General features: G+C 36.6%; 2 protein-coding genes across 2 annotated transcripts; one reads left to right on the top strand and one right to left on the bottom strand.

The window, feature by feature from the left end:
- Positions 1-251: 251 nt before the first annotated feature.
- LOC120333901 (solute carrier family 22 member 21-like) lies at positions 252-11,924 on the bottom strand. Its single transcript, XM_039401296.2, has 11 exons — positions 11,682-11,924; positions 11,324-11,497; positions 10,871-10,974; positions 10,645-10,799; positions 10,088-10,256; positions 9,537-9,672; positions 9,116-9,246; positions 7,652-7,866; positions 7,338-7,520; positions 3,210-3,354; positions 252-2,745 (listed from the first exon to the last, which is right to left on the bottom strand). Exons 3-11 carry the CDS (start codon positions 10,972-10,974, stop codon positions 2,673-2,675), a joined length of 1,311 nt encoding a protein of 436 aa, XP_039257230.2. The 5' UTR covers positions 11,324-11,497; positions 11,682-11,924; the 3' UTR covers positions 252-2,672.
- Positions 11,925-18,993: 7,069 nt separating this feature from the next.
- On the top strand, positions 18,994-22,495 carry LOC120333899 (kelch-like protein 35). Its single transcript, XM_039401294.2, has one exon. The coding sequence runs from the start codon at positions 19,106-19,108 to the stop codon at positions 20,957-20,959; it is 1,854 nt and encodes a 617-aa protein (XP_039257228.2). The 5' UTR covers positions 18,994-19,105; the 3' UTR covers positions 20,960-22,495.
- The last annotated feature ends 450 nt before the right edge of the window (positions 22,496-22,945 follow it).

Below are 22,945 nucleotides of genomic sequence, written 5' to 3'. Positions count from 1 at the left end.
ATTTGACAGATAAAAACAAATAAATAAAAACTGATTACGAAATCAGGGGAGCAAACAAAACCTTAGATAAGGTTTATAACGTACAAAATATAAGATGGAAGGTTTTGCCAAGAGGAAGTGGTACGTGTTTACTCACCTAAAATTATTAAGTTATTTCATGCACCAACCAGCCACACACAACCACTGAGAAGTTATTTAAGTGAGAATAAAACGCGATAAATTTAGGGTATACTATACAGTAAACAAAACAAAAAAATAAATACTAGAAAAGAAAATTATCTGCCACACCATGTTGATATTTTTGTAATGGTTGCCATTGCCAAATTGATCGATCTTCTAATCGTTAATTAAGCTATAAAAGGAAGATTCTATTGAAAACATATTGCCAAGCTGATTATAGTTGGAGTCAAATGCCAAGTTGCCCAACCAAAGTTGCCAGAATTGGGTGCATGAAGAGGTGGGCGAGACCATTTCATTCCCCAAATTAGAGCCTATTATTGCCAAATTATAGTCCAGATTATAATAAGTAATTAAAGTTACCGGTAACAGTAAAATTACTATAATTAAGTAAAGTAGGATGTGGAAATAAATTGGTTACAAAGGGTGTAAGTGAGGTTTTTCATTCTTGGGTATTGATTTCAGACAAGGATATAGGAATAAGGTTGTTATTTCACAGGATATCGGAGTCTTTTTTTGATTTTTTCCTTATGTGTTTTACTTCATTTAATCACTTTGAGGTAACCTGAAAAACAAAAAATAAAACCGCGAGTAGATGTTTCAATGATTGGGTGAAGGGGAGCGCTCTGAACTATTTATTACAGGCAAAAAATAATTGTTTAATTAAATGGAATGTATTGTCATTATATAGCGATGGATAGATGATCTATGATGACATTCTGCTTGGGACAGAGAAAAATTTATCACATCATACAAAAAACACACAAAATTTTACTATCTATACCTTGGCCAACAAGTCAACTCAAACACCATGCCTTAACATAAAACGCATGCATACATAAATGATATAAAAACCACATCCAATTACAATGACCCACAGCAAATTAAAATCTGAAGGGGAGAATCCAACATAGCTCTACTGCTCGCCTAGTTGCAATAATTAGTAACCTTGCAGGAACAATATTGTACTATCTACAACCCTTATACCACCACTCAAACATAAGACCAAGCGTGTATGATAAGGACATCACAGCTAGAAAAAGATAAAAACACGAGCGTGAAGTGATAGAATGTGTGTAGTTATTTAAAGAAAATATCATCCGGGTACGTTAGCTACCTATATATTTAAAAAATATATATATACACTCATGCATGTCACAATACCATTTCTTTGGTGCTGGACTAGTTCTGGCCAAGTCGTGGCAAGATATAACAATATTATTAAAGCTGTTCAACATTTTCATTAAAACAATAATGTGCAAGTGTGGAGTGTCCCAAGTTTTTGTCATCGAATACCACCAGTAGTAATTTTTAATATTTAATATTTGGAAACTAAATGAGACTTGACTTGTTTTTGAAAAGATTTTTTGGACTTTAACGTCTTCAAATTTAAGGGAAGAGAATTCCAAAGTTTGGGTCCAGTAAAGACAAGGAATGCTGACTCACGGATTTACTCATGAAAGGTACGAATAAATCAGAACTACTTCTTCGGTTGGAGGTATTTTTGACAAGTATGTCATTAAAGCAATTGGGCAGCGCATTATTATGGAAGTCGTGAGCTAGAGATAATATTTCAAATTTCATCATATCTTCAACCTTAAGTATATTTAGTGATTTGAAGTAAGAGTCTACACTTTCACGTTTTCTTTTACCAAAAACTATTCTTAAAAAATTATTACAAATACTCTGCAGTTTTGAGACAAGTGTTTTATTACCATAAAGCCAGACTGAACAACAATATCGAATATGGCTAAGTAGTAATGATTGAAACATTGCTAGTAGAGCTGATTGATCAACACACTGGGATACTTTGGCAGAAACTGCTAGGTTTCTTTTTGTTTTACCAATAACATGCATTATTTGTGATTTCCATGACAGATTTTCATCAAAAGATAACTCCTAGAAATTTTATTTCTTTCACTCTTTCAATTTCATTGCCATTGAGCAGTAGTTTTTTTGAACAACTCACACTTTTATGCTTGCTTGGATGGAATACGGGCATAACCTAATAGAAAAGTTAAAAACGTACAAGTACCTGCCCGTCCACCAAAAATAGTCAAAACAATACAAAATCAACGCCATATAAAATTGGACAATAATTTGAAATTAATTTAAAAATGTGAGACGTGTATGTGTAACACAACAGTGCTTTTCCTACAAAACTATGGAATAAAAAACACTCGCTGACGTAAAATGGTGATGATGAAGGCCTAGTTCAATTTCATTGCAAAAATAACACTGACAAATTGTTACTAAAAAACAAGCTAGGTAAATAGATTCCATAGCAGTCTGTGCACAAATCGTGGATTGGGGTATTGGGTTCTTTTGTCGTTTTCGATTAGTTCAATTTAGAATCATCGTATCCGTTACAATGCTTCCAACATTAATATCGAATTTCCACGAACGACCACCATTCCAACAGGTGCAGTGGTCCCAGCGGCTAGAAAAGTGATATTTTTGTCATTCCTTCAGTGTCGTTCAATTGTGTATTATTCTTAAGCAGAAATCTCTTCTTCGATTGCTGGTTTAGTAGCTTCATTTCGGCGCCGACAGCAACCTTTTATAACGCTGAAATATAAACCCGGTGAGTTGGTCGTTATTATTACTCCTCGTTAAGTCGTATCTGAGAAGAAGCAACGCGAACTGCACCATTTTTAAGATTGATGTTTGAACAAGAGTTATATATCAGTGGTGAAGAATAAACTTTGAATGAACCACCAATTTGCCAGCTATGGCCTATCTAGCAGAGGACGCGGATCAATCAGTGCTCCCAATATTTTGAGCAGATTAGAGAGATACTTGTCAGGCCAACTAGCCTTCTTCATAATATTAAAACCGTCTTATCTTGAAAGTGTTAGGATGAATGTTTGGCACAAATGCAGTGCTTCAAAGCCATTCCGTAAATATTAAGGTAATTGGGAATGCAGATGCTATTTTTATAGTAGACTGGTTAATTGAATGGTCGACTGGTCGAGGTCTGATTTTCTCTATGACTTGAAGGATTATCTAGCGTAAAAATAACAAGTTCTTACGTTTTTTGAGTGGCTGCATCTTCGATGGTGCTTGGTAAACGGGTTCCCATCGTTTCCGGTGAAAATAAGAGTATTGATACGGATGCAACCACGCCCATCCCTCCCATCAGAACGTACGATACCGTTTCCATGCCCATATTGGTCCCTGTGGCAAAAGAGGGATTAGGTTACGTTAGGCGGATTGCACTTTGTAATCAGGTTTTATTAACAAAACGATTATATTTTTGACTCTGGGATACCAACGAAAACGTATATATGTTTGGAATCTTTTTCAAATTTCACTTTTAAAATTGGATACATAATATATACATCGGTATACATAATTCAATTTTTAGTTCGTATAAACAATATGAAGATTTTGTTGCAGGCCAGACACGTACGCCAGTCAGTCAATTAGATTGGATAGCGAATTGAATCCAATAACACTTCAGGAATCTCAAGTTTGTTATAAAATGATAATACTTATTTGGGGGATCTGATATTTAAAAATATTATTTGATTTTTTGAAATGAACGTGTTTACGATAAAAAAAAAAGATTTGAAACCAGTGAAAAATGATAATACACTGTAGATTAGTTTTTGCCCCAATTATTATCGATATTCTCGATCTTTTTGTAAAAAGTAAATGCGTTAGGGTGAAAACTGTTCAATTAAATTATATTAGCTCATTTAATTATTAAGGTAAAGGGACAGATTCAAACAATTCATTTATTATACCGTGTTACCAGTGGCGGCGCGTCAATAGGGCCAACCGGGGCAATGCCCCGGTTGTTTTTTCGGTATAATAAAAAATATTCGAAAAATACCTCAATATCGGTTGCACAGACTCTCTACACTAGCCATATTCTCCCGACATGGTTCATTTTTCGCTCGCAAAGCCTTCGCCGAACGTCGACGGGGCGACGCCGATTTTGCCCCGGTTGCTCATGTATATCGTATTCTCTCTTTTATCTTCCACTCGCCGCGTTTGTCTCGTTTGTTTTCTGTTTCTTTTACTAAATCATCGGGGGCGATCGGGCTAGCCCCGAAATTATGACGACACAATGCCGACGTTTCTTACAACAACGTGTTGACATATTCTCGCATTCCTTCTCGTTCGTTGGTTGCTTGAAGAGATGATCGTTTCCTCGCCTTCGTTTTTGTCGCTTGTTTCGCTATTTGAATCAGTTAGAGACCTTTAGTCCATTTGCTTTCGATTTTCCACATTCCCTTTGAGCTCCTCACTTCTTTCCGGCTTCGCATTTCTTAGCCTTAGACCTCATAATGAATAAGGTTGATGCACTACTTCGCACTCCGTTTTCGCAGCTGCCGCTGGAACAAAAATTAGAGGTACAACGTCTTGGGCCTTATCAACCAAAAAATTGTTCACTGGAACAATCCCATGACGGAGGAAAGCGTCGGCGTACATTCTGCGCAGAAACTTGGTATAAAAAACACGAATGGTTGTGTTACAGCGAGGACAAAAATGCACTTTTTTGTTTTTATTGCCTACTTTTTGCTACCGCCCGTGACTCACGTTGGTGTAAATTTGGTTTTAGAGATCTTAAACATCTTTCCAAGCGTGCCAGGGATCATCAATCTTCTATGGAGCATCTGGACAATGCAGTAAAATACCGAACATTCGGAAATGTTAATATTGCAGCACAGTTGGATGAAGGACGCGCGGTTTCTATTCGTCGGCACAACCAAAACGTCGAGAAAAACCGCCATGTTCTCGGTCGATTGATAGATGTTTTGAAGTTCATTGGTTGTCACGAGCTGTCCCTCCGTGGGCACGATGAACGGGCTGGCTCTTCTAATAGAGGGGTATTTTTGGATATGGTGGAATACACCGCATCCCTAGATACAGTATTGAGAGATCATCTTGATGCCGCAACTGTTTCGAAAGGGACATCTAAGGATATCCAAAATGATTTGCTCGACTCAATGTATAAAATTTATTTACAACATTTGGCTCTGGAAATTGAGAATTGCCAGTTCCTTTCGATTCAGTCTGACGAGACAACTGACATCACGTGCGTTTCCCAACTGGCTGTGATTTTTCGGTTTGTGAAAGATGGTAAACCTACCGAGAGATTTCACAGCTTTGTACCAATCGTTGATCGCACGGCTTGCGGGATATCGGCTGTACTGAAAGAAGTGTTACAGCCTTACAACGCGAAGTCAAAATTGATAGCTCAAACTTATGACGGCGCGGCAGTCATGAGTGGGTCGAAACATGGTGTTCAAGTTTATATAAAAGAAGATTTTCCTCATGCGCATTTTTTACATTGTTATGCACACCAATTTAACCTCGTTATTAAAAATATGTGTCTTGATACCCCTCTCGTCCGTATATTTTTTGCAAATGTTTTGGGGTTTTCTTCATTTTTTTCCGTTTCGCCGAAGCGCTCTGACCTCCTTCGCCAGATATGAAGCCGCCGTCTCCCAGCTTGTGCACCAACACGTTGGAACTTCCAATCACGCGTGGTGCAGGGCGTGTCCAAAATTAGGACTGAGCTCATTGAGTGTTTCATTGGCATTCAGAGCTCTCCGGTTTAGGACGAACGCTCTGTGAGGGAGGCGGCAGGTCTAAAGCGTCTGCTAGAAGATAGTGAATTTTCATTTTTTCTCGCTTTTTCTCCACAATATTCTATCACGTGGATGTATTATACGGCGCATTGCAGTCAAGGCTAATGGATGGAGCGTCTGTGCAGTCGTGTATTTCAGAATTCTGCGATGCTGTATCTCGTATCCGGGAAACAATAAAATACGAAGACAAGTGGAGTGCTTCTTTACGCCGCGGGCAAACAACGCAGCGTTTGATTTTGTCTGCAAAGGAATGCTGTGACATTCTGGTGAATCAAATAGGCGATCGTCTGCGCACTGAACACCTTGCCGCGTTCTCTTTGATGAACCCCAAAAATTTTTCAAAATTGGCACGTCAATTTCCCATCCATTTGTTGGCTACTGTCTCCAAATTTTACCCTATGATAAACGTGGGTAAATTGGAAAATGAATTGCGATGTATATACACCAATCAAACTTTTTTGAACATCACATCAACTTGCGCGCTCTATGGGTTCCTCATAGATAACACTCTAGTAACTACCTTTGCGGCGTCTGCAAAATTTCTGGACATCATTTTGACGACGCCTATTTCTTCTGCCGACGCAGAGCGAACATTCAGCACGCTGAAGCGTATTAAAACGTATCTCAGAAACACAATGAAGCAAGATAGATTAAATTCCTTGGCTGTTTTATCCATTCACAGAGATGTTATTTCTGGGATGCATGACTTTAATCAGCGCGTTATTGAGCATTTTGCTTCCAAGAAACCGCGGCGTGTTGCATATATGTTCCAGCAGTAGTCTAGCAGCATATATATCTATGAGTGAGCGACGCATGTCCTTATCTTTGCATTACCTTTCCTTTCTTCATAGTAACGTTTTAAACCTTATTTTAGGTTTTGTCTGCTTTCCCGAAGTTTCTGTTAATATGTCATTGTATTTATCTGGGTAAATATTGCCTTTCCTTTTGAAAGAGGTTTCAAAATAAACTATGTCTATATTTATTAATCCCTTGACTTGGACCGGTTTTAAAGACACTTTCTCATCGTTAAAAATTGTCGCTTTTGCCGATTGGTTGTTACCGATGGAATGGTTTTTATACTCATAAAATGATGGGAGAACTTACAGCGCTCATCCTGTCCCCGTAGATGGGGGTGACTTGGTCCCGCAGTAGCTTGCCCCGGTTGTCAAAATGACCACGCGCCGCCACTGCGTGTTACATTATTTTGAGCGATAAATATTTGAAACAAGAATCAATAAGAATTCTCTCATTGAATCAATAAGTACCTGATATCAACCTGATTAGAAACTTGAAGTAATATCTGCTTTACAAACTTTTGAACGGATTTTATTTTGGAACAAGCCTTCTAAATTGAAAATCAAAAATAGTTCAAAAGTGAATACCGAAACCCCTGGGCTTCAGCCTACCCTGCCTAATGGAAAATCCGGCATCGGATTCAGCCTACCTTGCCTAATGGCGAATATGAGCATGCTCATAACATTGGCGTAACCATAAGTCGTTTGGACAGTCATTAGAATCGTTGTGCAATGTTTCTGAACGTGGACACAATTTTCTTACCTATGTACATAACGTAAGGTGATAAAAACGATCCTGCGTAAGCGAATGCGTTACAAACTCCTATGAACAAATTCCGACTGAGAGTTGGTGCAAGTTCAGGAGTGTGAATGAAGATTACATAATATGCTCCACTGACTGCCGTCTTTCCAGCTATAATCATTAATGAGACTGCTACATTTGACCCTAGAAAGGAAACAGCGCTTAAAACGAAATTGCAAATCGTCAGCAGGTGGATAAGTTGCAAAATATCGGCATTCACAGAGCGATAATTGCAATACTTAATGGTGTGGCCATTTTTTTACTCCATTACTTACATGTTGCCAGTAAAGGTGCAATAATACAAGCAATTCCAGAAGTAAAGAAAAATATTGAGGATGTTTTCACTCTTCCAATTTTATCTAGAAGAATATAGGCCAGAAGCGTGCTTGGAATCTCCAACAATGCTGATGCCAAGCAATTTATGTAACGATTTCCTGGAAGGTAACTTGAATTGAGAGTGATGGCGTAGTACACAAAACTGGCAACAAACCTGCAAAGGTGTGAAAAGCAAGCTTGTAGTCACTGAACACGAAATGTATATATTATGTGGATGGTCGTTTGCCTGACTTCGTTTCAATAACGATCGTTTCAATATTATGTTGTTGTTGTTTTTCGTCATCATCAGCATTAAAAAATCGCTTTTCTCTTCAAATACTAGACCAATTCCTTTGAAATTTTCAGTGTTTAACAAAAAATTGATTTTTTTGCCAGAAGACGATTACTTTTATTTATTCCTAAATTTTCTATGAATTTTAGATCTGATATTTCAGCCAAAATTACGCTGTATTAATTTTAATTATGGGAACACGGTTTTTAATCCGCTAAGCGTGACGGTAGACTGTGGAAATTCTTGCGACTGAAAACTCAAAAGTTTTTTGAGGGTACGGTACCGGTAACGTTAAAGATAAGGACTGCTTCGCTCTGGTCCACGTGTCCATATATTTGAGCGTTGCTCTCTTGTTGGTATTGTGTGTCGCACCTCATGGAACTAAGGATTTCAATTTTTTAGCACATAGCGATGGCTAAAGTCCTAAAAGAACTATTACTTTTGCCAAGTCTCCTTCAAGTCCTACTAAGCCCGTTATTTCACTCAATTTTTTTATTCAAATACATGGGAACACTTTTATAACGCATGGGAACTTTATTGTCCGAGTATCATTGCTCTCTTGTTTCTTGGGTAGCCGGGCATGAAAGTAGATATCACCGGAACAATTTGCATTTGTGGTAATGGATTCCAACAGTACAAATGCAAGCGGTATCGCAAAAAGGTATGGTTAAAGTAAGCAATTGTAATGAAGTCCCCTTTCTGTTCTGGGTTAGCATAGATATAATGCTTTGACAGGTCAAGTGTGGACACGATACTGTGCGATCCCATTAGTATATACTATAGCGTATAAGCGTCGTGTTTCATCGGCACTGTCTATAGAATTTGATCAATCGATTTCATCGAGCCTTTCGCAGTGTGGTGAGCTCGATTAATAAATACTACTAACAAAAAACAATGGAGCAATCTCATAAACAAAAAAGCTTACGCTGACAGAGCGCGGACTGTTAACTGCATTTCAAAGAACATTCCATTATTATAATATCAATCTGTTTCTTATGACATATTATAATTATTCATAATATAGCTCATTAATAAACCTCTGCGATACCCATTGACGCGATCCAATTACTTTTTATTACTGATCATCCAAAGAAGGGACAATATCTTAATACAGTAATAGTATATTGCTTACCATGAAAAACTTGCTTCTAGAAATCTTGATCGCATCAGAGGGTGTTTTATCAATTGTAACACTGTAGTATGCTCAACTTTTTCGGCCGTGTTTTCCCTCTCCTTCATTTCACTGTTTTCATTTACCTTTAACTGCATATATAAATATGTATATATGTAGAGGGAGTTTTTCTACTGAATTTCAGTGGATAATAAATTGGCGGAATATAGTATGTTGAGACATATATAATTTGGTTTTCCTATCGAAGTTTATCCCCATTTTATAACTGGTTTTTGAGTGAGCCCTCCCCCTCTGTCTTGAAAATAAATTTTCCCGGCGCTAAATATTGGCGACATTAAACGTGCTCGCCTAGAGTTCAATTAATGAGGATAAAAAAAACCGAATCAGTCGTTCGAGATTTTATAAAAAATAAAATGCTCACTTCGTTGAGTGGCCCCAATATCATTTCATCAATTTTACCGTCAGATTTATTATACTCAGCAATTTCTGCAATTAGAGATTTTGCTCTTTTGAACATTTTTTTTGTAATCAACCAGTGCAGTGTTTCTGGCATTGTCCTAGAAAGCATATACAAGATAAGGTAAACAAATTAAAACTTCGGGGGTAGTGGCCTAACTGTGATGGCAGTGTTGAACTTAGAGCGACATACGCCAACAGCTCATTTAGGGTGTAATGAGTTGGATTAGTAATACTAAACGACAATATTCCAATTTTTCCAAAATATTGGAACCTCGTTACGACGGAAGCTTACACCAAGTCATGCTAGAAGTTCAAAACGTGTAGAAACGTTCTATAACAAAATCTCAGTGTCGAGTTCAAGTGATAGCTAATACAGAGCCTGGTTTAGAGACCATATATGAAATAACTTTTAAAAATTGCACTTGAATTAATCTATATTTTTGTTACCAAATACTTAACCAAAAATTGAATAATTCACGATTTTCAGTAGCGTTTTTCAGAAAATATATTTACCAATAACCCCAAAGAAATACGGATGATGCTCCAGTGATGATGTAAAAGAATATATGCCAGTCGTTGCTGAGATATGCTATTAAAGGTAACGAGGCATATCCGATTATATATCCGACCATAACCATCCCACCCACTATGTTCCGATACCTCGGTAAAACCATTTCGGATCCTGAATTAAAAATTCGAGTAGTAGCCTCAGTTTATAGTAAATTCACGCAAGTTCAAATACATGGAAATCGTATGTTAGTATATTGCATGTTTTGTTTGGGAAAAATTTCAAATTGAAACAATGATTTTTCTTCACAAGTATGTGCATTCAATTGAAGTAAAACAATGGATTTTTAGCTCTGGATATTTCATATTTATACCGAAGGCCGATAAGAAGCTCCAAATATTTTGTTCTTATAGCATCCATGGCACTATGGTCCCATTGCCAATTTGGACTTCGTATGGAATCAGAAACTCAGTTTAATTTGTTTCAAATTGGACTTTGATTATAGAATTAGCGTACATCGTTAATGCTAAAATGTTCAATGTTTTGTGATTTTAGTACTTACCAATGACAAATGTTACATTGTATTGTACGCTGGATAAAGCCACCATCAAGCTCAGAAATATGGTGTATATATAAACATCCCTCGACAAACCTACTACCAACGTGCTCAAAGTTACCAGAACTGATGAGACCCCAAACATTGTCCTGCGTCCAAATCTAAAATTCAAAGACTAACATTTGAAAAGTTCGTGAATAATTTTACATGCTTTGGTTAATTTCATGCATACCTGTCAGACAGAACGCCGCACACAATATTGCCGATGGATCTTCCAATCATTGTCATTGATATTGAAAACGGGAGAAGCCAAGCACGCGAACATACTAACGACATCTGTTTGGAAACAGTGCTTAAATATTAACGTGTCACTGTACTAGTATATCAAGCAATATCCGACGAGAGATTCGATGTCAACCGGAATAGGACTGTGGATTCGGAAAAGTTTCAATTTGGCTTCGACTCTCAAATGACATATTTTTGGGCCCTAAATCTGGGTAGTATGACTCCGGCTTGAAAGCAACAATTACGCAAGACTCCTACCTCAAATTTCAAGTTCTACAGTTCAAATTTTAATTTGATTCGCGCAATTTTTTGATACTTTCAAGTATCATAATGACAATTTCCGGGAGTTTCAATCCATTGCACCCACATTACAATTTGTCGCTCCACTATGAGTTCTTACTTCGCTTGTAACAGTTTCACCCCCGTCATTTTCGGGTTCAAATATCCACTCAGAACACGGAACTGGTTCATATTCTGGTGTCCCATTTACTGCTCCCGCCGGGACGATTTCGCATTGATCATCGCTTACGATTGCAGTTGCATTTCCCAAGTCTGTATGGTTTGTCGATGAAGACTGAAAAGTTAATTACAAGTTTATAAAGTATTAAATTAGCATGTTAACAACATTTAGAATTAAGTCTCCGAACTCCGACTCCGAAGTCAGAGATAATTTCATCCCGACCTCCGGATATATAATAATTATGACTCCGGCCTCATAAATCTAGCTAGCCATGCATTCAAAAACAATGAATATTCACCTCTGAGATGATAACGTTATATTCTGGAGGTGCCACGGAATTCTTGCACGTGAAGTCGGGATTGTAATGAGAAATATCACAGTAAGTGGACCCCAAGCATTGACAATCGAAAATAACACGATGGAAGTGAGGAGCCTCTTTTGATAAGGTCCGAATTCACCAAGTTGTAGCAAGACATCGTCTGCTCCCATTCTGTAGCATGTACGCAAATTTATACTGTTTTAGATCAAGAAAAGAATACCAGATTTTGAACCAGAGTAAACGAATGATCTGTATTTAACTATTTATACAGCACTTCACACTTATTTCAAGATGCTACCCACTTATACGCACGGAGACAATAGGTTTACCGAGATGTAGCAAGCCGCTACGTGACATAGACTCGTCTCTCGGCTCAACTTGAGCCTAAGTAGTGAATTACAACAGAATCTTTGTTGCAAACGGAAAATTTATCGACAATTTTGATTCACTCGACAACGCAAAGTATAATGCTTACGTTTCATTTTTGATTTGTGCCCAAATATCATTTTGAAATTCTAAAAGCGACAGACTATTAAAAGCCCATGAGGGGTTTGTGTTCGAATCCTCTCGTCTTCTGAGGCAGGTTAGTTAGGGTGTAGTGCGGTCGAGCAGAATAATCGAGAAAATTAATTAAGTATTTCTTCTTGGGCCCATTCTTGCATTGATTTCTTTTATATTCGTGCATAAGCGTACATTTCTCACATCCAAAAATAGTACTTCTAAGCTTAACCTTGACGTATATATTCTTCGAATATGGAAAAATACATATCTCATCTTGTGTTCACCGCAACGTAACGATAACGACATAACTGCCGATTCGAGTAATAAATGACTTTGGGATTAGCTGATTACCCTGTGGTACTTAACTAGAACATCACTAAATCTTATTTCTACTTGAAATTTTCTCTCGTAGTCATCAGCTATTAAATCATCTCTTTAACGAACTCTTTCTGGAACTTTAATTCATTTTTTGCTCTCTAACAGCGTTTGGTTCACAGGCTTAACACATTACATATACCAACCAGTAAGCTTTTTATTGAGAAAAGTAGAAACTGACCAATCACTTATATCTTTAAACATTACGAAGACATTTGTGTTCATTCGTGCTGGTACTCTGCTATTTTTGACCTTATATCATGCTATCAATTTAATATTTACCTAGTCCCGGTATGACCTAAGTCAGAAATATTCAATTATTATCACAGCTGCTGCGGCAAAGACGCGTATCCCGAACAAAGTGATTCTGTAACACGCATAGTTGAATTATACAAAACCATATTGACATAGTTACGATGCTTATAAAACATATTTGATGAACCGCTAAGTCAAGGCTTGTTTTAAATCAAATTTTTTCTGTATTTTTTTATTGAAATACCCTCTGCATCGCCGCGAAACTACGCAGAAACGTTGCATTCTTGCAGCTGCACACGCAGCCGGAATTATAATTTTCAAAAATGTAAGTGAAAATTCTTATTTTGACTCCTACTTCTATTGCGTACATTTATTGCCACGTTTGTGTACATTTGTTTGTTTGTATCTCCACGTTTGTATCTCCACCAAAGTCATAAGATTTTACCGAAATGTTTATTCGAGATTTCAGAGAGACATTTCGAGTAAAATCAAAATAATCATGATGAAAATCATGAAACTTAGATCACGAGTCTACTACAAAAGCAATTAAATTAAGGGCAGTCTTCGGCAAAACGAGTGGGTTGCGATAATGAAGAATATGCTTATATCTGCGGCAATCTACTGATATAAATGATGAGACACCCTAGGCTAGCCTATGCTTATTGTAAGACCTCTGATGTAAATAGGCCGCAACTAATATGTTATGATGACGCATAATATGAATTTCGAGTTCATGTATTGGCATTTTTCTCATAAAATGAAGGCATAATTACGGTCAATACTGTTCGGTTAATTTATGCTTAGCATACTTTGTTTTTAAGGTTGAGGTGATAGAGTTTTTCAAGGTTATACAAATTCATTTATTCGATCGCATTTCAATTTTCGCAAAGTGGTTTCGTCGTAGCAGGGTATTTAACGTAATGGCTTATCGGTTGCGTCATACTGCGCAAACCACTGAACTACAGCTTGGTGTGTATGAGCCTCTATCGATATTTATGGCGTTTTGAAGGATTTATTGCAAATAAGAAGCGCTTGGCAAGTTTTTACATCCATTTCTATGTTCGATTGTAGGTTTTAATATTCAAGTAATATTGCATGCTTTTTTCGTTTTGAAGAAGAGGGCATCGGCCATCGATGATAAACAATTTTCGACACTTCGATTTTGAATCACCTTGCGGCGATTCATTACCGCTATAAGCTTCTTAGTTTGTTCAATTTCAAGGTATTACTAACGGAACTTGCTTATACAATGTTGTAGTTTTTGCTGGTGTAAAAATCTATTTGCGGCGCCATAATACATTCTACAAAAATCCAATATGACGCCACAGCTGTGTGAAATATAAAATATGCCATAATATTATGACGTCAGAAAATTTCAATTTATGAAAAAGTGAAGTCATGGGGTGGGTCACATGAAATTTATTCGAATTTTAATTTTGTACTTGTTCTCTAGTCACAGGACGCTATAGTCGGTGGCTATATACTGCCTCATGCAATTCGGTCTAAAACGGGCCAATTGGCTGAATTAAACTTGAATTCCGTATATTTTTATGATTTCGCATTTATTGTAAATGGAAAATATCACATTCACGGATCACCTGCACCTCGCCTTTATTTGACTTTACACAATAAAAAAAGATTACATGCTGCCTTTATTTTAATGTATTTTCCTTCTAGTCCCATAACATTTAACAGCATCCTTGTCTGCTAAAAGTAAAAGTACAGATATGATCGCAACGTTTGCAGAATTGCGTCGATCAATTCAATCTTGAACTATCAAGCTTATTTCGTTTTATAAATTCTCATTTTTGGATTTATTACTGTAGGAAAACAATATTTGCCAAGTACGGACGTGTGAGAATATCGTTTATTGTTCAGTTGACTAAACCAAACTGGTAAACCCATGAGTGGTTTTCTAATTAATATTCCTATGGCTATATCACGAATTAATTGGTTTTAAACGAACACGTTTGATACAAACGGGTAATTAAATCATTTTTTCTGAAAAAAATTTGAATATATTTATTTTTTTTAAATTGAATAAAAGTAAACAAGTTGGGGCATTTGTTGCATGTTATTGAAAAATAAATTTGGTCAAAATCACTAATCTTTCCCCTAATTATTTTTCCATGAAGCATTTACTCTTTGACTATGGTATTGAAATGTCAGAATTATATTATTCATCCGATTTAATTTAGTTTTCTTTCCATGTTCGCATGTGATTATTAGCAATATACATGATTTATCTTGTTTTACATGGATTTTCATCATGTGAATTGTTTCGCAATAATTGAGCCAGAGCAAAATCCCACTCCGCGAAAACGAATGGTTAAGATAAAAAAATTTTAAAAGCAATTTTAAAAAGTAATATGAAATGTGTGCTATCATTTTCAAGGCGATTCTCAAAAACAATTGGTATTCTTAGTTACCTCATTTGTCTGCCAATAACAATAAGCTAGATACCTACGTTTGTGTATAAGTAATTGTACTGTATTGATGTCGGAGATAATAAAATCTAAATAACAGCTATTCCAGTTCGAGCACGTAACTTATATTATTCTTTTATATTTTGGAGTCAGATTAGTATCTAGTACTATAACTAGTTAGTTAATAGTAGTTGGAAAATATGACGTTTCATAGCTGAACTATACTGTAACTGTTGCCCGCGCCCCCTTTGACGGGAATCTGACCCAAATATCCCGACCAACAGGACTGTACCTTTCGTCCACTCAAAATTATTTTATTGAATATGTCACATATTTATGCCCTTTTCATGCCCGAATTCCCATATCATCTAATGAACAGGTCTAATCCAGACTTAATATTATCTGTTCACCACAATACTCGCAATTTTTCTAACTCTCTGGAAATGTACATGCAAAACTCTCTCACGTCGTTTTGGGCAAATAAAAAGGACTTACGTTACAGCGCCCATTAATATATGTAGGCTACAGAAAAGAAGTGATATGGGGGTCTACTGTTCGCTGTATTAGTACCCACGAATTGTTTTGTTTAGATTTAGAACTTCAGATCGCTACCGAGGTATTTGTGGTACACGGTAAAGTATTTTTTTTATATATGTTACTGATAAAGAGAACCGGAATGACCACAAACGTATGCACGTGGACGGAATACCAAGCATTTACGCCTCTAATTTGCACATAAAGCTTTGTTTCATTCCATGAGGTTACACAGCATTCCCGGCATATAATCTTGCAAAAGTCAGAACAGAGCTTGACTCATATTCTAAAAACAGTAATAGATTGATTCACGTGAACTTTGAAACATCTTTGTTGTGTACGTACACAATTTATTATTGAATTTATCAATTTCACGCTGTTGGAAAACTGAAAATTTAGTATATAATATTACATTATTCTTAGATCAATCACGTGTGTGTGATTCATATAGAAAAAAGTAAACTGAAGCTTCCTATTACATTCCCCCGTAATCGCTCACATATATGCATCGAGAAGTGCTAGTTCAGTCCTGAAAGCAACCAATCAGGTGATTTTGCCCCCTATCATAATTAATCTGAACCACTAGAGGCGTTGTGTTGACAGACTCGACAAGGTAACGATGCGTCAATTCAGCAATTGTTTTCGCCTTATGTCAGTACTTTATGCGGACCTGTTTTGCCTGAAAAAATATTCAGTGTGGCGCACATAATCCTGATAATTGAAAGCGCCATAACTTATAATAATTATCCGCATGTGTTTCAGGGTACCAGTACTGTGTTCAATCGTTGTATCATGCCGAGCACGGTATAACATAGATACGGTACGGTACCGTACCGGTACCGGTAACACTAACACTATAACATGGCGTGGCTCAACGGGCTAAGCGTTAGGAATAGCCTACGCTCGCCACCGCACCTCTAATTACTCTGCGTGGGTTCGCAGGTTCGAATCCCATGCAGGGATGGTTATGTGCGAGAGGATTGCTGGACTCCTCGCCGTCGTTGGGTGGTTCACGTAACCGCTGGTCGGTTACCGTACGGGTACGGCTTCCTCCACCAACAAGCATGCTCCATGCTTCCGAGAACAAGCAATATAACTAATCCCATACCCGACTTGGAATGGTAACCGGACGAGAGGCCGTGGTTCGCCATATGGATAAGCCGTCTTATCGGCTCTCCTCTCCCCCGGGATAAATATGTAAATCCTATCCTAACATCTCAAGACAAAATGACCTGATACGGTACCGGTAGGTTATAATAAACATAATTTAAATAGATGGAAAATCAACCAGAGGAATGTTTATCTGAATTTTTCAGTATCACCAAATTGATTTTATCATAAAATTTTCTTGATTTATACAAATTTCTGTTAAACACGAATCTCCCAGTATACTGGTATTTTATATCTGTATATTGGACATTCCTTATTCTGTTATTCGAATATTATTATATTTTATTTATGATTTATATATTGGATTATATTGCATTTGAAAATAAAAAAATATTTCATTAGCTTCTGTCCTAACTTGGTATGCTTATTTCTTCAGTCTTCTGTTCATTTCTTTGGCTGAGGTCAAGTTTATTTTACCTCTAGTGGTACTTTCAAATCCGCAGCTATTTTTCTCCCATTTCAGTAAACTTTTGTTTGATGTTCCACTCCCAGCAACAGCAAGGCGCTCTACAGACTGCCCTCGACATACAAGGGGCTATTATTTTTTGTAAAAACCTTGAAAAAATTGGACTGACTCTTAAATTCTGTATAGAGAAAAAAAATATAGCTAGATATAGTCTATAAATGCCTGTATAGAATTTATGTTCGGTTGTGCGTACATATACAAATATAGGAAAAAATTAGATGTTGCTCAACAAGCAATAATAATGAATAATCAATACTCATATATTATTGTACTTATCACTGTACATTTTATTATTCATTTATTGTAGTGCTGTAGTATGAAACAAATACGCATATGTTGTCAGTTGCTAATTGATGCTCGGTAGTAGGATTAGCAAATCAATGAATTACGATTGATTGCTGAACAGAAATTAAAAATTGTCTTTATTGTGTCTGTGAGTCTTCGTTATTTATACCCGTGGTAAATTAGAAATGGAAAAATAGACAGAATTAGAATCCAATCAATCTGCTTAAAAAGTAAAGTAATGCGTTAGGACCATAACTTTCCACAATAGGGTACACTTTAATTCTATTTAATCTCAATGTCCTATATACAGATATATCTCATGTAAAGCTGGTTGTCAGAATAATCATCATTTATTTGAATGTATTTTTTTTTTGATTAGTGTGTCATTTATAAAGACAGAATTATAATAGAGATATTGAGCCAAATGGTATAAATTTAAAATACTTGAAACCACTATCTGGGGAAATTCTGTGTGAAATATCAAATTCTGTGTCATTTATTTTGATAATATTGTTTACCCAGGAAGGATGATTTTGATGTTTTAATATTCCTCATCAATTTAGAATTTTTTTTAGTGGCAGACATGCAATGCACATCACACGAGTGGAAGTGGTGACTCCTCTGCGGCCCATGGGCCGGGGCCACGGCCCATTGAATTGGGCCTCGGCCCATCAGGCTATGGGCCGCTGCCCATCAAGTTGTGTAAAGGGACCATGCACTTGGCTAACACAGACAGTCCTCGAACTCATAATAGAACTATAATGTAAAAAATCTGAATTTTTTTGGTCCTAACCCTAATCTGGTACACATATTACAGGAGTATATTGACAATTTTGTAAAAATTGAAAATTTTGGTAAGATAATTGAATTTTTCCTGATGGGGCCGCGGCCCATAGCTTGATGGGCCGTGGCCCCGGCCCATGGGCCGTAGGGGAGTCACCACTCCTGTAGCATCACACAGTTATTATTACAGTATTGAGGTTGGGTGGCTATTCTTACTCATAAACTGAGAACTGTCATATTCTTAGTGTTGGATGCAAAAAAATAGTGGTCAATCGTACTTTTTTGCATTTTTAGCTGAATCCTTTTCTATATTATTTTGCCTCTCTTATGAAGTAAGTAACGAAGCCTAACAGTTCAGATTGTAGTCTCCTTGAAACAATCAAAGCATAAATAATATTTTATCCATGCTCATGTTATGTAATAAGCTTCTTAATTTGTGTAATGTTTCACTAAGCTGGTTTTATCTCTTTTGATAACCTACAAATCCTTAAATCCTTCATTAATATACATGCTTTATACAGGACAATACATTATTATAGTTTACTTTCACGGATTACTATTTTCCTAAATCTATTTCGTTTATCTCAAATGAGAAAGGATATTTAACCATGTCTCAAAGATATGATCATAATCAAGCTGGACCGAGCAATAGTAGGGAGAGACACCATCCAGATCACTTTTTAGAAGATCATGTGTTACGTTTAAGCGACAACGAAGTTGGTGGGCTCGCTGGAAACCACTCTCGTGCTCCACTCAATGAAAATGAGCAAGATGAGGGTCCGGTTGATAGTGTTGCGTTTCCCCCTTCTCCTGCTGGATTTTCTTCTGATTCCCTTGCGGATGATTCCGATTTCAGCAGTTATTGTGATTTTGATGATGGATTTGTCAGACGTGGAGGCTTTCATGTTCGACAGCACGAACATAACTCTGCTGATAATGCTGATCGTGCTCGCAGAATTATTGTTGAAGCTAGCCCATCTGCTAACAGTGATATACCAAGTACAAGCAGAGGCCCTAGAAATTCTGAAAATTCTGGTGCCCGTGGAAACAAACGACCTCTAAGCAGTTCAAGTGATTCATGTGTTGAAAGTTTCCTTTTACGACAAGTCGCGGAAACTAATTGTCTCGGTTTAATGCAGTTTGGCGAACTTCATTCTCTCGATTCATTGACTGCGAGAGCGAAAAAATTTGCACTTGACAATTTTCGAAAAGTCTCTCAACAAGAGGAGTTTATAAGACTTCCGCCAAGTGTATTGATGTGGTATTTATCAAACGATGCTTTGTGTGTGCAAAGAGAAGAACACGTTTTTCAAGCAGCTATTTCATGGCTACAATTCAGCGAAGCAAGGGATGAACACACCGTTGATATTCTGAAATGTGTGAGATTGTACTCTGTCAATCCGCATTTTCTTTTCGACACCATTGCAAAGCATTCGTTTTTAAAAGGAAAGCCAGCGGTCCAAGATTTAGTTTCTGAAGCATGTAAATACCACGCACTTAGTTGCAATGAGTGGAAACAAATGCAACAGCCTCATACCAGACCCAGAGAAGCATCAGGTATTACCGAAGTTTTATTTATTGTTGGGGGTATATGTAACAATAGAAGACTACATGTGGCTGAATGCTATCATCCTAAGAGAGGATGGATTGCTTTGGCAGACATTGTTACAGCACATTGTACAATGCACAGTTACAGCGTATGTGCAATGAAGAATAATGTATATGTCACAGGCGGGCATAGTAATTCTGGAATAACAGCAAATGCGGCTTCACTTTATTTATCAAAATATAATCAGTGGAGCGAGTTACCCAGCATGATTTGTGCTAGAGAACAGCATGGTTCAGTAACCGCAGATGGGGCTGTTTATGTTGCCGGAGGTTTAATGGCGTCACAGAAAGGTCGTAAGAAACCAATAGTGCTTGATCAAGTTGAAAGATACCGACCCGCTTTCAACCAATGGGAGTCAGTAAAGCCGCTGCCCAAACGTTGTTATTCTCCTGGCGTTATATGGTATAAAGAAAAGCTTTATGTTATTGGTGGTGTTAGCATGACTGACGAACCAAGCAATTCAAGCAAAATTATCTTGAACTGTATTCAATGCTACGATCCACTTATCGATAAATGGTCTCTTCTACCACTAGGTCAACCATTGGCACGATTATGCTGTACGCTATATCAAGACAAGATTTATATGATATCAAATAATGCGAGTGAGATATTCCGTTATGATCCAAACACCCAAACTTTTGAGGAGTGGCAGCATCTACCAGAACCTGGTTTAGAGTTTGCTGGACTCGCAACTTTCAATGGAAACCTTGTCATTACTGGAGGTCAGAAGGAAAGCAACACTTTGAATAAAATGTTTGTCATTAGTTATGATACCAAGGAAGTTATAGAAACGGTCAATATGACAAGATCACTCTGCATGCATGGCTGTGTGGCTATCGACAAATTTGGATAGCGCAAGGAAAGTGGGTCAATCACATATATATAAAAATTTTAATTTTCTTGTAATTATATTCTGCCATTCAAACATGAAGCTGTGCATCTATGTACAAAAATATACATTATTTTGCTAATATTATGGCTCTCAGCCTGTTCATGATTGATTTATAGTGTATAGCAGAGGATTACAATACAATAATATGTCTTATATCCGAAATGATTGAGTAAAATAAAACTTAAATTGAACCTTTATGGTGGCCCATCGTTGTCACGCATAAAATTAAAAAAAAAATTAAAAACTCAAAATAAAAGTAAAATAAAAAAATAGTTGTGAAAAAACATAAAAAAAAATGAAATAAAAATAAAATGCAAAAAAAAATTAAAAAAAAGTGAAAATGAAATAAAAACAAAATAAAAAAAAGCAAAAAAATTGAAAAAAAAAAAAAAAGTGGATGAAAATAAAATAAAAAGGTTGACAACGATAGGCCGCCTTGTGGCCCATCTTTGTCACGCGTTATTATTTTTAAAAAATTTGCTTCTGCCTGGGACCAACGTTGTCATGCATAATCTTACGCGCACAAACGGTGTTCCCTGGGTTTCTGACTCATTACTGATTTTCTTGAGCAATATTCAATAAATTTAATATGCAAATGTTCTATAAAGTCCCCATGATACAAGTTCAACTAGAAGCAATATATATATATTCAAAATAATGATAATAGAATTGAATACAAAAATTTGTTTTTACGCGTAGAAGGCAATTGAATTGGAGAATGCTGCTTAAATGCTCAGTTGTCCGGACACTCGTGCGATACCGTCTTATCACACCCGGTACCCAGCATGCAGTCACTCATGAAACGAGTGGGAGATACGGATAGTCTAGTTACTAGTAGAATATGGTGAATCGAGGGGTGGATTGAAATAAGTGGTTGAGCCCGCGCGATTTATCATTCATCTGGCCGTACGGTATGCCATACCGTATGCACATGCCGACATGCATGTTCCATTGAAATCTGGTCTAACCATAATCGCCTTCCAGCCTTCGCTTAGTTAAATATATTACTTCTAGTTGAACTTGTAGCATGGAGAATTTATAGAACATTTTCGTTTTGAATTTATTGAATATTGCTCAAGAAAATCAGTAGTGAGTTAGAAACCCAGGGAACACCGTTTGTGCGCGTAGGATTATGCATGACAACGTTGGTCCCAAGCAGAAGCAAATTTTCTCAAAATAAAAACGCGTGACAACGATGGGCCACGAGGCGTTGTCAACCTTTTTATTTTCTTTTTATTTACGTTTTTTTTTGCTTTTTTTAATCCGTTTTTATTTTATTTTCGTTTTTATTTTTAATTTTTTTATATTAACAATATCTATGGTGGCCCATCGTTGTCACGCGTAAAATTGAAAATAAAAAACCGAAAATAAAAAAATTGTTGTAAAAAAACATAAAAATAATTAAAAAAAAATGAAAAAAAAAAAATGAAAAAAAATAAATAAATAAAAACGAAAAAAAAAAATTAAAAAAAAAAAAAAAAATTAAAAAAAAAAAATTGAATAAAAGAAAATAAAAAGGTTGACAACGATGGTCCGCCTCGTGGCCCATCGTTGTCACGCGTTTTTATTTTTAGAAAATTTGCTTCTGCTTGGGACCAACGTTGTCAGGCATAATCCTACACCACAAATGTGTTCCCTGGGTTTCAAACTCACTACTGATTTTCTTGAGCAATATTCAATATGAAAATGTTCTATAAATTCTTCATGCTACAAGTTCAACAAGAAGTAATATATTTATAATAATGATAAAAGAATATAGAATTGAATACGAAAATTTGTTTTTACGTGTATAAGGTAATTTAATTGGAGAATGCTGCTTAACTACTCAGTTGTCTGGACACTCGCGATGCCGGTACCGTCTTACCAAATACCGTCGGTTATAGTCGCTTTGCGTCTGACCGTACCGGTAGCCATACAATCACTCATGAAATAATGGGAGATACGGAT

Source organism: Styela clava, chromosome 15 (assembly GCF_964204865.1).
Source record: "Styela clava chromosome 15, kaStyClav1.hap1.2, whole genome shotgun sequence".
In the NCBI taxonomy this organism is placed as follows: Eukaryota; Metazoa; Chordata; class Ascidiacea; order Stolidobranchia; family Styelidae; genus Styela; species Styela clava.
Note: the sequence above shows the minus strand (reverse complement) of the source record. Positions and strands in the feature narration are given on the sequence as shown.

Bases quoted from the DNA above. Each gene is read 5' to 3' on its own strand.
- LOC120333899 (XM_039401294.2), top strand. From the start codon at position 19,106: ATGTCTCAAAGATATGATCATAATCAAGCTGGACCGAGCAATAGTAGG.
- LOC120333901 (XM_039401296.2), bottom strand. From the start codon at position 10,974: ATGTCGTTAGTATGTTCGCGTGCTTGGCTTCTCCCGTTTTCAATATCA. The intron at 10,257-10,644 runs GTAAGTACTAAA...TTTTTAATTCAG, and splicing joins CAATGTAACATTTGTCATTG to GATCCGAAATGGTTTTACCG. The intron at 3,355-7,337 runs GTAAGAAAATTG...CTTTTGCCACAG, and splicing joins ACCTTACGTTATGTACATAG to GGACCAATATGGGCATGGAA.